Source organism: Primulina eburnea, chromosome 6 (genome assembly GCF_022965805.1).
Source record: "Primulina eburnea isolate SZY01 chromosome 6, ASM2296580v1, whole genome shotgun sequence".
In the NCBI taxonomy this organism is placed as follows: Eukaryota; Viridiplantae; Streptophyta; class Magnoliopsida; order Lamiales; family Gesneriaceae; genus Primulina; species Primulina eburnea.
Genome location: NC_133106.1, coordinates 1,020,707 through 1,038,910, shown reverse-complemented (window position 1 = coordinate 1,038,910; position 18,204 = coordinate 1,020,707). Strand labels below are relative to the sequence as shown.

General features: G+C 34.2%; 1 protein-coding gene across 1 annotated transcript in view; it reads right to left on the bottom strand.

The window, feature by feature from the left end:
* Positions 1 to 18,020: 18,020 nt before the first annotated feature.
* LOC140833669 (WRKY transcription factor WRKY51-like) overlaps positions 18,021 to 18,204 on the bottom strand; it is a 4,403-nt gene continuing 4,219 nt past the window's right edge. The window contains exon 4 of the mRNA XM_073197994.1: positions 18,021 to 18,192. Coding sequence (XP_073054095.1) covers positions 18,021 to 18,192 — 172 coding nt within the window. The remainder of the gene's footprint in view (positions 18,193 to 18,204) is intronic.

Sequence of the window (18,204 nt, the reverse complement as noted above, 5' to 3'; positions counted from 1 at the left end):
CAAGTCACTTTTTTTAAAAAAAATTAAAGGCAAGTCACGCCTCTTCATTTTTTAAACAAAAATTTAAGGCAAGTCACGCCTCTTCAAGAGGAGTGACTTTATTTTTTTTAAAAAAAATTTAAAGGCAGGTCACGCCTCTTGAAGAGGCGTGACTTGCTTTTTGTAAAAAAAAAATTAAAGTCACGCCTCTTGAAGAGGCGTGACACCTTAGTTTGTTAAAATTTTTTTTTACGTTATTTTATTAAACTTTTAACAATTTTGTTGTAAACGGTGAAAAAGCCCATTTAAAATCTATTCAACATAAATATATATATTTAAATCAAAATAACTTGTAATACTATTATAATAATATTTTTAACAATGTTTAAAATTCAAATAATCATTTATACATATTACTAAAATAAAAAAAATTAAAATATAAAATAATTTTTAAATAAATAAATATAAAAAATAATCAATTTTTTTAAAAAAAATTAAAAATATTGTATGGGTCGGACTGATTTTTAACATGTTCAACGGTTCTTGATTGTTCCAATTGGTTCTGGATCAGTTTAACCATAAAAACGATTTTTAGATTAGAATCAAATCACACATATGGTCGATTATGGGTCAAACCGATTGAATCGATCTCTCCGGTCTGATTTTAACAACAATGATTTGAACATGTTAGTTGGTCTGATTTTAACAACAACGATTTGCACATGTTAGTAAGATACACAAAAATATATTTTCTCTAGTAATTATAATGAGAAAAGTATTTATGAATAGAATTTTGATGGTTTTTTTGGGGACCCAGACGCTCATTAAAGTTTTAATCGTTCTTAGAATTAATCAATCAATTATAATAAATAGGGTCTAAATTTTTATTTTTATTTTAAATACAAAGCAGAAACGTTATGTAAATCAATCCGAGTTACATATTAAATATAAACATACAATTCCTGTAATGTCTAAAATAATTCAACTAGGTTCAACTACATATCAGTGCTGACTCCTAATTTACTTCTGAGCCCAGATCTCCACGCTATCTAATCCAGCCTCATTTTCTTCTTGACCCTGATCCTGTCCCACCTGTTGTCATGCACACATACAAACAAGACAACAGCCGGATAACTCCGGTGAGAATTATATTCCCAGTATAAATCAACGAAACATGCATTTCATATAACAGATATAAAAGCATGAAGCATATATTCGTAACATGTACCGCAATCAGAAACATGAATCAATATCAAACTATAAATCATACTCGTGACTCCACATCTAAGACTAGACTCATTCCTAGTCTAGGGATCCCGGTTTCCAGACGTTGGCATTCCATATCGATCACCAGTAATAGAAGAAACTCCGATTCTATCCACATCGATATGGTATCGATCACCAGTAATAGAAGAAACTCCAATTCTATCCACATCGATAGCCAATCATCCGGTGATAGACTTTGGCACTATCGCCAATACACTATCTTGTGACATCGTGCAATGTGCCCGTGGCGATCCCACCACTATCAGGCACTTCTGTCACAAGATTACTCGTCTAATACTTGTCTAATACATGCTTCCTATAAATCAATAGAACAAGCATATAAAATCAAATTAATGCATATAATAACAGTAAGTATGTGATTTAGGGAAACTCAAGTAGGTCCTACTTGAGTCGATCTCCCGATACCACATTGACTTATATTTTTGTCTTCCCGATCTGACGAAGTCGAAGTTTCGAAGTCAAATATGTCCATCTCAAATCTGAAATGACAATATCGAATAGACGGTGTCAATGTATCACTCAATTCAAAACCTGTACTGATCAATACTCAAATCAATACATAATCTGATCAATGTCAACGACATACAATGAAATCTCAATCACTACTGAATCTAATCAAAATCAATCTACTGATGTTTCGACGGCATAACAATACGGTCTTGATAGCCCCGTTAATCTCAACATCACAGATATAATAATAATAATACAACTCATAATCGCTATCAATACGAATCATAATCTCAATTCTGTACAGTCTCGCAATACCGGCAATACAATACCAGTATATTCGAATCAACAACTCATCTGATCCAAATCTGAATAATATCAATATACCCAGCGATATAGTATAAATCAGATATCAATTCCAACCCCTCATAATCGATAACAACATAATTTTGATATCAATTCGGTATAACCATAATCGAATCAACTCTGAAAATTCATAACAATTGCATAAACAGTCTGTTCTTTAATCCTGTTTCGATTATACGATGTCTATTGTCTCGAGAACAACATATATGAATCATATTCAATTCCATTAACATCATATTTTCAAATTATCTCAAAACGTAATAAAACTTACGTCCTGTTGTAGCTGGCGTCGATAGGAATATGATACTGAAGTCGGATCTAAATTCAGACGGACGGATTTTGCACGATCAAAATTTGAAGTACAAATAAGCCAAACTTCCACTGAAGCTTTCGCCTCTCTCCTTTAGTCCCTCTGAAGGAATATAGGCTGGTATATATATATATATATATACGGATCTGAATTCAGACGGACGGATTTTGCACGATCAAAATTTGAAGTACAAATAAGCTAAACTTCCCCTGAAGCTTTCGCCTCTTCCTTTAGTCCCTCTGAAGGAATATAGGCTGGTATATATTTTTATATATATATATATATATATATATATATATATATATATATATACATACATACACGTTGCATGGTTAAGGGCAAGTGGCGATTTTTCACTTTGCATGCCTCGCGCATATGCGCGACTCGTAGCGGCGCATATGCGCGAGACGCACTGTCTCGGCGCCCATGCTTCCTCAACAGCTCGCGCACATGCGCGCACTAAAACCGCGCATATGCGCGAGACCTACTGTCTCCGCATACCAATACTCGCGCATATGCGCGCCTCCACGCCGCGCATGTGCGCCCAACTCTCTGGACTCACCTTCCGGGAAATCACCCTCTCGGGCATATGCGCGCCCTCAAGCCGCGCATATGCGCATAATGTTCTGTCCTTGCACCAAGTTCTTCGCGCATATGCGCACATCTTCTCGCGCATGTGCGCGTGGTACACTGTACAACTACTCGTGTACATGTATTTCTATGTCCTTCCAATTCAATTCCATTCCAAACCCACCAATTGCACTTTAGTCCCTACAATCTTCATTAATTACAGTTCTGTCAATTAATCACTATCTGATTACAGGGATAAAATCTCGGGCATTACAGTTTTAGTGATAAGCAAATTTATAATACTACTCACAAAATGTTTATGTATAGTACTGTGTGTAAAATTCAGGCAATAATGATAAAAATATTGGTAAAATGATTATAGCAGGTTTTACTAGTCAACTTAAAGGTTGTTGAGATAATTATTAAACTAGTCACATAAAGATGAAATTTTTAACTCAATTAAAACTAAGAATAATATTCATACAGAGAATGCAGTTTATTCTATTATAATGACAATGATTGAACGTTTTACTGGGAAATTCACATATAATGGCGAAAAATTCTTACTTTATTAAGTAAATTAAAATGAAAAACTCTTACTGATTTTAGATGTTACAAAAATACATTTTTATCTCATAGTTATGAGATACTAAACTGTAATAATAGTCTTAAAAAGCTAAATTTATATATGATTTACTTTTTCTTTTAGCTGAAAGAATCAGAAAAGTATTAAGAAATATGATGTATATATTCCATATGAAAATTATACTTATGGAAAGTTAATAAGTAATTGCATTCAAGAGGGTTTGGCTCTTTGTAATGAATTAAAATTGAACAATCAAATTAAAAGACAGAATTAACTTGAGAAAAAACAACTATGTAAATTTTGTGATCAATTTGGTATAGTTTTACCTAATAAAGGTAAAAAAAAATTAAAGATAAAGAAGAAAAATATTATTAAAAAAAGACATTTGTGTGATAGACAAAAAGATAAAAATAAATAAAAAAATAAAGCCGCGAATCATGGAAAACAAAAAAATACAATAAATATAAAAATGAATTTATTATTTGTAGAAAATGTAAAAAGTCTGAACATTATCCAAATCAATGTTGGGCTAAAACAAAAATTAATAAATTAGATATAAATGAGAATCTTAAAGATACATTATTTAAAATAATAATGGAAACCAATCAGGACTCTTATTTTTATTATAGTACATCTGAAAATTCTTTAAAATCATATGTTCAAAAGATATTCTAGATAATGATTCAATTATCTCAGATCAAGAAGAATGTAATAATTGTAGACAAGGAAAATCTTGTATAAATAATATAAATAATAATGATGATAAAAATGATGAATTTTATAAACTTATGTCTCAATTTCAATACTTAATATTAATATTTTAATTAATAATAATATTTTACAATTCCTTAAAATGATTAAAGATCCAATTTTGAAATCTACAATTATAGATCAAATGGAGAATAATGCTTCAACCAATAGCAATAATATTCTTGCTAAACAAATACAATCTTATTCTATGAAAGAAGTAAAAAATCTTTTACAGAAAAAATATAGTAACCAAATTCCAGTTATTATACATGATCTGATAAAAGAGATTAATAATCTTAAATAACAAATAAAAATTTTACAACAAAATAATAATACTTTATATTATCTTTGTTTGCACCAAAAATTAAATTGGGCTCAATTAATTGTCTAAGCCCAAAAGTTTAAATTAATAGAGAAAAATAAGAGGCCCATTAGTGTATTTAAATAAGCAGATAACGTCCAAGCAATGAGATCGTGGAAAGAGAAGGAAATCGTGAGAGAAAACGGGAGGAGATCGTGAGTCATGGGGGAGTGGAAGGAACCGCACCGCACAGCAAAGAAAATGGAGGAATCGGTTAACACAGAAAACACACAACTCAACTCTACAGACAAATCTGCAAAAGCTCTCTGCTAAAATTCCAATATTCAAGCAATAGTTTTTTAAGCTTTCCAGCATATTTCTAGCAATTTACGTCTTCTCGTTTTAGATTTCATCAACTCTATTTGTTATATTTTTATGTCTTGTAAATTTATATGGTTTATTGAAAATATAAACAATGTCAGGGGTTCATTCATCAAATTCCAATAGTTTTCTTCATTTTGACGTTATAGTTGTTTTAGGAGATTAGAACTGACGGTCAAATTTAGAATTCACTTTCGTTTATTTTTAGAATTTAGATTTTTATCATTTTCACACAAATCGGTGCAACTTCGCACCTGGCACGCCCGCAAATCTCAAATATTGTGCAAACAATCTTATTTCAGTTATTGAAAATAAAAAAGAAGATTTATTATTTAATTCTGATAGTATTGATAATTTTCAAGATATTTCTTTATCTGATCATAATCAAAAACATTTATTTGTTTAAGTATGATTATATTTCATAAATGACATACTAATATTACACTATTAATTGATACTTCTTATAAGAAAGTTTTTATTGCTATGATTGATAGTGGTGATTTAAATGTTATACATGAATGATTAATTCCTACTAAATATTTTCATAAAACTATTCATTATCTTTCTCATGGAGGAGAACCTTTAGAGATAAATTAATTACCAAAAGCTAGCATATATTTGTACAGATAAAAATTGTATTTTAACCGAATTTTTTATTAGCAAAAGATATTTATAGCCAATTTATATTTGGACTCCTTTTTTATATATCAAATTTATCATTTAACTTATATTGATGAAACATGTATTAAAAGAATCTTTCAAGGTAATCCTATTTCTTTTCAATTTATAACTAAACATTCTCATATAAACTTAAATGAATTACAAGAAAATATTGATAGAAATTTTTTTCAGATTAATTTTTTAAAAGAAGAAGTAAAACTTTTGACTATAGATAATAAATTACAAAATCCTAAAATTACAGGAAAAGATTAAATTTATTTATAATAAATTTTCATTATAAATATGTAATGATCTTTCAAATGCTTTTTGGAATCGTAAGAAACATATTATTTCTCTTCCATATGAAGAAAATTTTGAAGAAAAATATATTCCTACCAAGGCTCGTCCTTGTCACATGAATTCTGAATATTTAGAATTATGCAAGAAAGAAATTCATTTTTTACTAGATAAAGATTTAATAACACCTTCTCAGTCTCCTTGGTCATGTACTGTTTTCTATGTAATAAACAATTTGAGCAGGAATGAAGAATTCCTCATTTAGTCATAAATTATAAAGCTTTAAATAAGGTTTTAAAATGGATCAGACATCTTATTACTAATAAAAAAGATTTATTAGATAAACTTGTCAATGCATCATATTTTCAAAATTCAATTTAAAATCAGGATTTTATCAGATTCAAATAAAAGAATCTGATAGATATAAAACCGCTTTCAATATTCCAATAGGACATTATGAATTGACAGTATTGTCATTTGACTTAAAAATGCTCATTCAAAATTTTAAAAAATTATGAATGATATCTTTTACTCTTATAATAGTTTTATAATTGCCCATATTGATGATATTCTAGTATTTTCAAATGATATTGAAACACATTTTAAACATTTGGATATGTTTAAAAAAATTGTTATTAAAAACGATTTTGTAATGTCAAAATCTAAAATGATTTTGTGTAGTGCACAAGAATCAGTACACGTATAACCCATGCATTATTTAAATTGTTAAATATTTATTTAAGCTTAAAATGATTTTAGTGATGCACGTTAAAATGTTTTTCAAGTTTCATGTTTCAGGCGATTATTCGAAGCGGGATCGAGGAAAAGACCGTTGACGATTTTGGCAATTTAAAATGTGGTATTTTTTTTAAGTTGAGGTTGGGGCATTTTGTGGGGACCCGGACGCTAATCATCTTTTTAATCATCGTTGGGATTTAATTATCAGTTCTGATAAACAAGGTCTAAAAATTTTTCTTTTTAAAATATAAATGCGGAAGGTAATGACATCTAAATAATATACATATCTGTATAAAACTACAGTTCAGTAGAAAAGTACAATACTGTACACCCTAAGTCTAAGGTTCAATTACTAAATTCAAGTAATAAACCAAGTCTGCTACAAGTCCGAAATCACCACGCTAACTCGACTTCTCTCATCGTCATCTCGACCCTGATCCAGCCCCCACCTGTTGTCATGCACACATACAAAACACAACAACAGCCGGATAACTCCGGTGAGAATAAATCCCAGTATAAAACATGGTAAACATGCATATACACATAATAATTCATGAAACATGCTGTCATGCATAAAAGCAATAACAATAGTAATAGAGTTCATCATCTATGAAATCTAATCTAACTGAACATGCAACTCGAATCAGATAAGCATGCATATACAATCTAAATCATAAACACATGCTATCATGACTGAAAGCAATAACAATGGGTTCCATAATCTATGAATCCCATTCATATAAGCATGCAGTTCTAGTCAAATCATGTCTAGACTCGACTCAACTATAACTCTAGGGATCCCGTGATGAATAAGACGTCAATGCCTGTTACCTACTCAACCGATCGTGGTAACCGTACGTCTTATTCCTAGACTTCGGTCCGAGCTGTATCAACGGCTGGCAATAGGAGTAATACCTGCTCCTAAGTTGAGATACACCGAACGTCTAGAAGTCTGACAATGACTGTCAAGACTTTCCTATCTTAAATGAAATGAATAACAATCTGTAAACAAAGCATAATCATATTCATAACTGAATATCACTTACATGCTTGAATACAATTCGATAATCAAAGCATAAACATAATAAAATGTAGACAACAGTCTAGTATGTGATTTTGTTGGGAAACTCAAATGAGATTCATTTGAGTTGGGACTTCCCGAATATCACATGCATTATACCTTTGTCGTCCCGGTCTGACGAAGATGATGATCTGTATTCAACTCTGTCCATATCAATCTGAAAAGACAATATCGAATACGATGTATCAGTAAATAACTCAATTCACAATCTGTTCTGATCAATACTCAAATCAGTATACAATCTGATCAATGTCTGAACAAGATACAATCTGAGTCATATCAATAATATCACAATCTAATCGAACTCATATCTGACTCTGATCAATCTAAATCAACTGATGTTTTGACGGCATAACAATACAATCTGAATAACCCCGTCAATCTGAACATCACAAATATAATACTAGAACGTATAATCTGTGTCAATATAATTCATACTCTGAATCCTAACACCATTCTGATATAGAATCTTAGTCAATCTCTTTCCAAAAATCATAACAATTACAGAAACGGTCTGTTCTTTAATCTGACTTCAATTCTACAATGTCTACAATAGTAGAGACCTAATATCTGAATCATATTCAATTCTGACAATATCATAAATTCAAATCTTGTCTAAACGTAACAAAACTTACGTCCTTGTGTAGCTCTAGTCGAGAGGAACACGATACTGCGTTCGGATTTAAATTCGGACGGGCGGATTTCTCGCAAATCCCAATTCTTTGCGTTGAAGAAGACTTGATTCTTTCCCCACGATTTCGTCTCCTTTCTGATGCATTCTAAGGAAAATTCGATTGGTATATATATATATATACTCCATCTCCCATGCAAGGCAAGTGGCTTATTCTTCTTACTGCACGTCTCTCGCTAGGGCGAGCACAAATTTCCGCTCGGGCGAGTAACTCTCGGCCCTCGCAAGTTCAAGCAGTCTCGCTCGGGCGAGCACAAACTTCCGCCCGGGCGAGTAACTCTCGGCCTTCTTCTCCGAGGCATTCGCGCTCGGGCGGTTAAAAACTTCCGCCCGGGCGCGCCATCTTCGCCCAACAATTTAGTCCTCTCAATTTATTCTCAAGATGGTCCGGTTATAATCACATCAAGTCATAATAATTAAATTATCACAGATTAGGATAATCAAATCCTCGGGCATTACATTTCTCCCCCTCTTAGATCTGAGTTCGTCCTCGAACTCATAAACAATCAATTCAAATATAAGAGAAGAAATGTATAATAGAGTTTAACATTCAAACTCCTCTCTTAATGAATCCATTCTGAAATCTCTTTCTGGTATCAATCTCTGATTTCAATTCTGGAATAAAACTTCATAAAGTATACTATTCTAATACTTCTTAAACTAACTCTGACAGAATCAATCTTGCCATGTTGGTTATACAACATCCGTATAAACCAATCACAGTCCTAACAAACAATACTAGCAGTTGTTATCAAACCTGTTAATCCCACACCAAGGATATTCTATCTTCGGCCTTTAAATACCAATCATCATCATCCGATGTTGGTTTTTCTTTAATCTTGTTCATTCTGAACTGTCTTGATAATTATTGTCATGCAATAAGGTCATATAGTGACAATAAATCGTACCAACTAGTGCTAACATCCAGCACTAAAACTCTACCAATATCTGTTAGTATCTGAATCATACACTCTGACTACCTGTCAATCTGTGAATAATCTGATGAAAGAGTTCATGATATCTTCTATCACAAATACAAACTCAATCAAATCACAATCTGATATAATCTACTTAAATGTTCTGTTTCTATCTGAACATTTCTTTGGACATCGATCTATGTCATTTAGTTCTGTTTGTACGTAATCTGGTACAAACCGATAGATATAGATTGAGAAATCTGTCAATCATAATCATATATATCTCAATCTAAAGGTAATGGCGGTAATTTCATTACGAAAGCCATAGAAATGTACTCCCATTTCTATTCAGAAATATACAAAATCTGTAATTAGTCTGCTGATTGCTATCTTTCTGTCTTTTCTGTAGCAATTTAGACTTATCAGTACAATTTCTGCCAACCTTTCTGTACAATTTCTGCCATAACTGATCTACTCTGTTTATATCACAACTATCTGTTCGAATATAATACATTCACAAACATCTGAATGAAAACTGAACCCACTACTGTGCAGTTCTGACACTATCTATGAGTTCATATTCGAACTATCCTGTATAAACAATTTCAATTAATAACATAAAATAAAGAAGAACTACCTACCTGGTATTCGGCTCTGACTATAGATATCAATTCTGTTACAAAATTCTGAAAACATTCTGATACCACAATAGAATTAATCTGATACAACCACCAAATCACATATCTGTTACTGTAGGCGTTACTCTGTTCTGATTATCTTGTCAAAATACAAGTCTGAATAGTCTGATCACATTTCTGAACTGTTTACACGAATCTGTATCAAACACTGACCCAAAACAGCAGTAATATCAAATCAGATTCGAATAACAAAAACAACCTATACAATCTAGTGAGTTTAAGAAAACTCATAAAACAGCAAGTTCTGGCAATACTGATAATTCTGACTACTGATCAATCTTCACAGCGCCCAGATCAACTGTCATACCTCATCTGCAATTAGAATATGCTTCCAAACAATATAAGATGTCTCAAATACTGATTTAGAACCATAACAATACGCAAACAGATATAGCATACTAAGAGAATAAGAAAATCTGCAAAACTCAGCAATTCTGACTTTTTAACATTCTTGCTAATTCTGATATATCTGTTACCTGTGTCGTTTACAAGTCGCTGATTTCTGTCTCAACTGTGCACATAACTCAGTATACAAACTGCAGATGTCACATATTCTGAATACAATCTGTTTCAATTATGATTCATACCTGATTAATGTCTGTATACAATAATCACTGTTCTCTGAATATTCAATAAAATCTTCAAATATTCCATTTAATCAATCAGATGTTGCTAACATATCAAATATCATAGATATAACAAGCATAAAATCATCAGAATATCTCCGAACATAAGAGTTAGCAATCTGTACCCTATTACTTTCTTCTCTTTCATATCATTCTGTACTGAATTCTAAGGTATAACCATTACCTGGTATCGATTCAATTCTGAAATCTACCTTTCTGATATCAACACATCTGAAATCTTATCTAGGCAAATATCAGTCACCACATATATCATTGGCGAATCTGCCAATGCTAGGCTCGATTTCAGTGGGTCTACTGAATACATAAGGATGCAATCTGCTCCTTTCTGTACTAATCGAGTCCTATACAATACAGTTATTAAAGGAATTCTGAATCTAGAATCCTTATCGGAAAATCTCCGTTTATCAGCCAGATCTGGTCTGAATCTTACCATTTCTGGGACAATCTCTACAATATCTCTGTACTTGTGTAGCATTACACGTCAATAATGAGATCGAAATCATATAACACAAGTACATCATAATCTAGCCCAATCCCGGTTCATTCTACTGTAGTATATAACATGTCACAGAAATCTCTGATATCAACATATTCCTCAACAACCAAGGAATCAATACTACAGTATACACAGACCCCACAAATATAGCATATCACCATGCTACTCAATCACAGATACTCATTAATGCATTAGTACACATCAATACATATGCAATATAATCATAAAAAATAGTACCTGTGACGTGTTCTGAGTCTGTTCTTCTGTCATTACCACCAATGACTCTGCTCCTAATCTTTGGAAGCCTCTCTGGGGACAGACTCTAGCAAAGTGTCCCGGCTGTCTGCAGATATGGCAAGTACCAGTCACTCCCTGGCATTGCTCTGTGGGATGTCTCCCCCCACAAGTTCTGCAATACACCCCAGTATAGCTCGGGCTAGAACCACTGGAACTAGAGGAACCACTTCCTAATTTCTTGAACGGTTTCTTTCGAGCTTTTAGCAACTCTTGCTTTCCACTCGTGCTGCCACGTTCAAATCGGAGAGGGGATTGCTGTGTCTGGGATTGCTTCACGCTCAATCTTCCCAATTGTCTAATCAGACTCGCCTCCGCCCTCCTTGCTTTACTCAAAGCATCAGCAAAATGATAAGGTTGCTGCATGTTCATCAATGCAACTATTTCTGAATTCAATCCTCTGACGAACCGATTCACTACAGCTTCGTCATTTCCAGCCAAATGGGAGCAAAATGCAGTAGCGTAGAGAATTTCGCAACATATTCCTCAACATTCTGTTGGCCTTGTCTCAAATTCTCAAATTCTGCTCTTTTGTCCTCCCGGTATGAAACTGAGAAAAATCTTTGATAGAATTCAGCTTTGAAGACTTCCCATGTGATCATAATACCACGTAGTTCTAATATGCCTTTGATCATAATCCACCAATTTCTGGCAGTCTCCCGTAACTGATAAACTACCAATTTAACTTTCTGTTCATCGGTACAATCAAGTAAATCAACCAGTATTTCTATGTCATCCAACCAGTGCTGACAATCTTCCGATGTCTCAATACCGCTGAGAATCGGCGGCTGAAGTAACTGAAATTCCCTCAACTTCGTTTCCATTGGAGTTTCTGACACATCTATCTGAGATTCTGATCTATCTATCTGATCATACGAAGTACTGCCTTTTTCAGGAATCCTTCGGGGAGCTATATCTGATTACCAAAACATTAGTAATCCAGTACAACCAATCTGTTCTAATCTTTCTCTGATCATCTTACTGCTGATCAGGAATCAGATCTGATTTATATTCAAGAATACATAATACCCATTCCATCACATAATCAGGTAAACATGTATCTTAAAGCAGTAACACATAGTCTCATGCTAGCACATAATGTCAATCAACATTAAATCAATCTCATGCTAGCACACACATGCAAGGAAGAAAATTCATCTACCCCGCTCATTCTCTTCTATCTCAGTCTACAGAATCTACGGCTCTAGAACCTACTGTTCTGAACCTACTGTTCTGGAACTAATGCTCTGATACCACCTGTTGTGGGGACCCGGACGCTAATCATCTTCTTAATCATCGTTGGGATTTAATTATCAGTTCTGATAAACAGGGTCTAAAAATTTTTCTTTTTAAATACAATGCGGAAGGTAATGGCATCTAAATAATATACATATCTGTATAAACTACAATTCAGTAGAAAAGTACAATACTGTACAACCTAAGTCTAAGGTTCAATTACTAAATTCAAGTAATAAACCAAGCTACAAGTCCGGAATCACCACGCTAACTCGTCTTCTCTCGTCATCTCGACCCTGATCAGCCCCACCTGTTGTCATGCACACATACAAAACAAGACAACAGCCGGATAACTCCGGTGAGAATAAATCCCAGTATAAAACATGGTAAACATGCATATACACAAATAATTCATGAAACATGCTGTCATGATAGAATAAAACAAAGTAATAGATTTCATAATCTATGAAATCTAATCTAATAACATGCACTCAAATCAGATAAACATGCACATACAATCTAAATCATAAAACATGCTACAACTGAAGCAATAACGATGGGTCCCATGATCTAGGAACCACATCCATATAGCATGCAGTCCTAATCAAATCATGTCTAGACTCGACTCAATCTATAACTCTAGGGATCCCGTGTGAATAAGACGTCACTGCCTGTTACCTACTCAACCGATCGTGGTAACCGTACGTCTTATTCCTAGACTTCGGTCGAGCTGTATCAACGGCTGGCAATAGGAGTAATACCTGCTCCTAAGTTGAGATACACCGAACGTCTAGAAGTCTGACAATGACTGTCAAGACTTTCCTATCTTAAATGCAATGAATAACAATCTGTAAACAAAGCATAATCATATTCATAACTGAATATCACTTACATGCTTGAATACAATTCTATAATCAAAGCATAATCAGGTAACAATATAAACATAATCTAGTATGTGATTTTATTGGGAAACTCAAATGATATTCATTTGAGTTGGGCTTCCCGAATATCACATGAATTATACCTTTGTCGTCCCGGTCTGACGAAGAGATGATCTATTCAACTCTGTCCATATCAATCTGAAAGACAATATCGAATACGATGTATCAGTAATAACTCAATCACAATCTGTTCTGATCAATACTCAAATCAGTATACAATCTGATCAATATCTGAACAAGATACAATCTGAGTCATATCAATAATATCACAATCTAATCGAATCATATCTGAATCTGATCAATCTAAATCAACTGATGTTTTGACGGCAATACAATCTGAATAACCCCGTCAATCTGAACATCACAAATATAATACTATAACTCATATCTGTGTCAATAATTCATACTCTGAATACTAACACAATTCTGATATAGAATTAGTCAATCTTTCCAAAAATCATAACAATTACAGAAACGGTCTGTTCTTTAATCTGACTTCAATTCTACAATGTCTACGTAGTAGAGACCTAATATCTGAATCATATTCAATTCTGACAATATCATAAATTCAAATCTTGTCTAACGTAACAAAACTTACGTCCTTGTGTAGCTCTAGTCGAGAGGAACACGATACTGCGTTCGGATTTAAATTCAGACGGGCGGATTTCTCGCAAATCCCAATTCTTTGCGTTGAAGAAGACTTGATTCTTTCCCCAACGATTTCGTCTCCTTTCTGATGAATTCTAAGGAAAATTCGATTGTTATATATATATATATACTCCATCTCGCATGCAGGCAAGTGGCTTATTCTTCTTACTGCACGTCTCTCGCTAGGGCGAGCACAAATTTCCGCTCGGGCGAGTAACTCTCGGCCCTCGCAAGTTTAAGCAGTCTCGCTCGGGCGAGCACAACTTCCGCCCGGGCGAGTAACTCTCGGCCTTCTTCTCCGAGGCATTCGCGCTCGGGCGGTTAAAAACTTCCGCCCGGGCGCGCCATCTTCGCCCAACAATTTAGTCCTCTCAATTTATTCTCAAGATGGTCCGGTTATAATCACATCAATTCATAATAATTAAATTATCACAGATTAGGATAATCAAATCCTCGGGCATTACACAAGACACGCCCAAAATCTTGTTTTTCTCACAATCCACATCATTGTATGCTGATTTTTGTGTTTATGCATTAGAAATTATTAGAACTATTATGTTGAATCGTTTTGCTAGGTTTTTCATGAAATACGCATATCGTTTTATATGTAAACTCACGTTTCGGCTCGTATGCTAGGGGGATGCCAAATCACGTAGTTTATGGGCTGTTTTGCTTTAAGTTCAAAGATTTCTAGGTGTGTGGATTGGTTTGGATCAAACCATGTAGGGGCCCGAACGGGTTTCGTTGTTCTAAGGGCTTGGGATGGTTCGATCGAGTGAGGGGTTGAGGCAGTCGTGCGCAGGCGTGCTCTGGGACATGGTTTAGACATGAGAGGGTCTGAGTCAGGGTCCTGGATGGTCGGTTCTAGGCTGGCTCGAATTGTGAAAGTCCAGCTGTGTCGTGTGGGGCCTATAGTTGCGTGAGGAGTTGGGTTCGGTAGGTGCTACGTCCCTGCATGCATCGCTCGGTCGAGGGTCTAGTTAGGTGCATGTGAGTCTAGTCATGGTCCTAAGTGGTCTAGTCAAGGTTTGGTTCGGGTCTGGTCCGGGTTGGATTGGTGTAGGGTTGAGTTTTTGGTTTGGGTACGCCACTAGGGTTCGGCCACCTCTATGTGCAGAAATTTCGAGCCGTGGTTCAGTCATGCTCGAGGGTGTTAGGTGGTCTGAATTAGGTTGTTTAAGGGCTGGTAAGGGGCGGTGAGGTCATGGGTCAAGTTAGGGAAAATTCGGTTAAGTTTCAGGTTAATTCAGATTAAAATCGTGACCCCGGTCCAAGTTTTAAAACGAATTGTAGAATTTAATGCACGGGCTCGAGTTTACGTCTAGAAAATGATTATAAGTATGTTTTGAGGATTTTAAGGAGTTTGGTTGGCTTTGGGTTGAATTTTGAGGTCCAGGGGTAAAATGGTCAATTAGGGTCTCCAGGGGCAAAATGATCATTTTGAACCCGAGTGAGTTAGCAGTCCTGGCAGTGCCCTGATCACAAATTGACATGTTTCAATGTATATGTTATCATGAACATGAATTTTTATGGAATTATGGAAAATACTTGCATGCTTGGGTTGAAGAAAATTATGTATATGCATGATTTTTATAAGTGAAAATAAGATGACATGTTTTTGAAGGAAGAGAGTTGGTTGTAACTAATACGAACATGAACAGGAATACAAACATGTAAGGTCAAGGCTCAATGGATGGGTAATACTATCGTGATGTGTCCGCCGTTGGGTATTGCGGTTATACGTAGATGGATCTATCGATTAGAGCTGATATGAAAGTCACAACTAATGAACAAAATTCAAATAAAGAAAATTGAACATGTATATGTTGATATAATGCGATATGGACACGTTTAGACTTTGACATTTCATGTTTATGCTTACATTTTTAAGATCATGAAATGCATGTTAATTACAATATTTTTCACTGTTGCATGTTATGTATATGTATTTGTTATAACGATTCAGGTGTGTTGAGTCTTTAAACTCACCAGGTGTGAATGATGCAGGTGAGCACATTGAGTTTGAGACTGGAGGCGCCGAAGAGTGAGTAGGCAGAGCTAGGAGTACACATGATGACCCGAGGACCTTGCATATTTCTGCACTATATGTTTTTGGGTCATGAATACATTTTATATCTTTTTATACATGATGATACGACAGACTTTTATTGTTGCGTTTGAGTTTTTTTTTAAATCAGTAGTCTATGGATTTTGATGAGATTTAGATTTTTATTTAACTACATATTTTTATTCAATGATTGATTAATTTTAATACGCATGGTGGTTTGTTTTCTTTCGCATGCATGTGTATGAGCATTTTCGAAATTAGCTTGCAAAAAAAAATTAGTAGCATTTTTAACACGAGACGTCAGACGTATCATCAGCCATTAGGCACTTTACTTTTTCTTTGTCGCTGGAGCTACTCAAGCTTTCATATTCTGATTCATCACTATCAGTTTCAGCCCACTTGGACTTGCTTCTTTGGCTAATAGAGCTTCATGCTTCTTTTTAAATGATCTATTATCATCCTTAGCTCTTCTTCTTCATTCAAATGATTTCTTTTCTTTTTCAGTTGAGCGTCGACTATTCTTCTTTGGCATATGACAGTCAGCAATAAAGTATCCAGTCTTGCCACAGTTGTAGCAAGCATTTGGTTTTTCCTTGAGATATTTTTATGGGAGTGTCTTTGGAATGATCCATGGTTTTTTGTCATAAATCTTTCAAATTTCTTGATGAATAATGACATGGCATCATTGCTCAGCTGCTGTTACGCCCCGAAAATTTAAAAGTCCACGCAAACCACATGCATTTGAATTATTAAATGATCATGTATTTTAATTAAATGTTTTAATTGCATTGATTAATTATGTTGTATATTGACATGTTTAAATATACTTTTCTACATGGTTGCATTAAAATGTATTTTTAAAAGGTGGTTCGAGTTACGATCGAGGAACGACCGGGGCCTGAAAATGGAAAATGAATTTATTAAATAATTGTTTTTAATTATTTAAAATATGGGTGCTGCTTTTTATTACTTTTGAAAATAAGGAGTTTTGAGGTGATTTTATACGCCGAGACATAAATTTTATCGGTGTTGGATTTTTAGTAAAAATGCAAATATTTTGGAAACCCGGTTAATACACAAATTTATTTAAACAAAAATTTTGATAATATTTTATTAAATCCTAATTAAGACTAATGAGATTAATTTAGTGGCTTAATAGGCCTAAGCCTAGTTAGTAATTTAATTAGCTATTTAAAATGTTAATCACCTAAAACCCTACTAATTATTCACACCTCCCACTTTTAAAATTCAAAAACTCTCCCCAAAATACCATCAACATACAAGGCACACACCTTCATAAATTTTGTAGTGAAAAATCGAGAGTTGCAAGGAGGATTTCTAGCCAAAGGTTTTGCCCCGTTCTTCGTTGTCAACGGTTTTTCGTGCGTTTAAAACACAAATACACGCCATGTATCTCTTTTTCTCATCTATCACATCTTATCATTGTTTTAAATATCGCGTGTATGAAAAACATGAAGTTTCTATGATTATTTTCGAAATATTGCATGCACATATGAGGAAACTTGAGATTTTGATGCAAATTCATGGTTTTATTATGTAAAGGGGCTGCCATGACCTTAGGTTATGAACAAGTTATGTTTATACATGAGTTAAGGTCCTAAACACACACCTTAATCACCAAAGTCGAAGGAAAACAAGCCAATCAAGCTGGAAGAAATTTTGGCTGTCATGGGGTTATAAGGGTCGGTTTCCACGTAGTGAGGGCTTGGGCTGGGTTCAGTTGGACCAAGGCCTGGATAAGGGTTAGTGAAGGGTCTAGGGAAGAGTGCTAACCATTTGGGACTGAGATAAGGG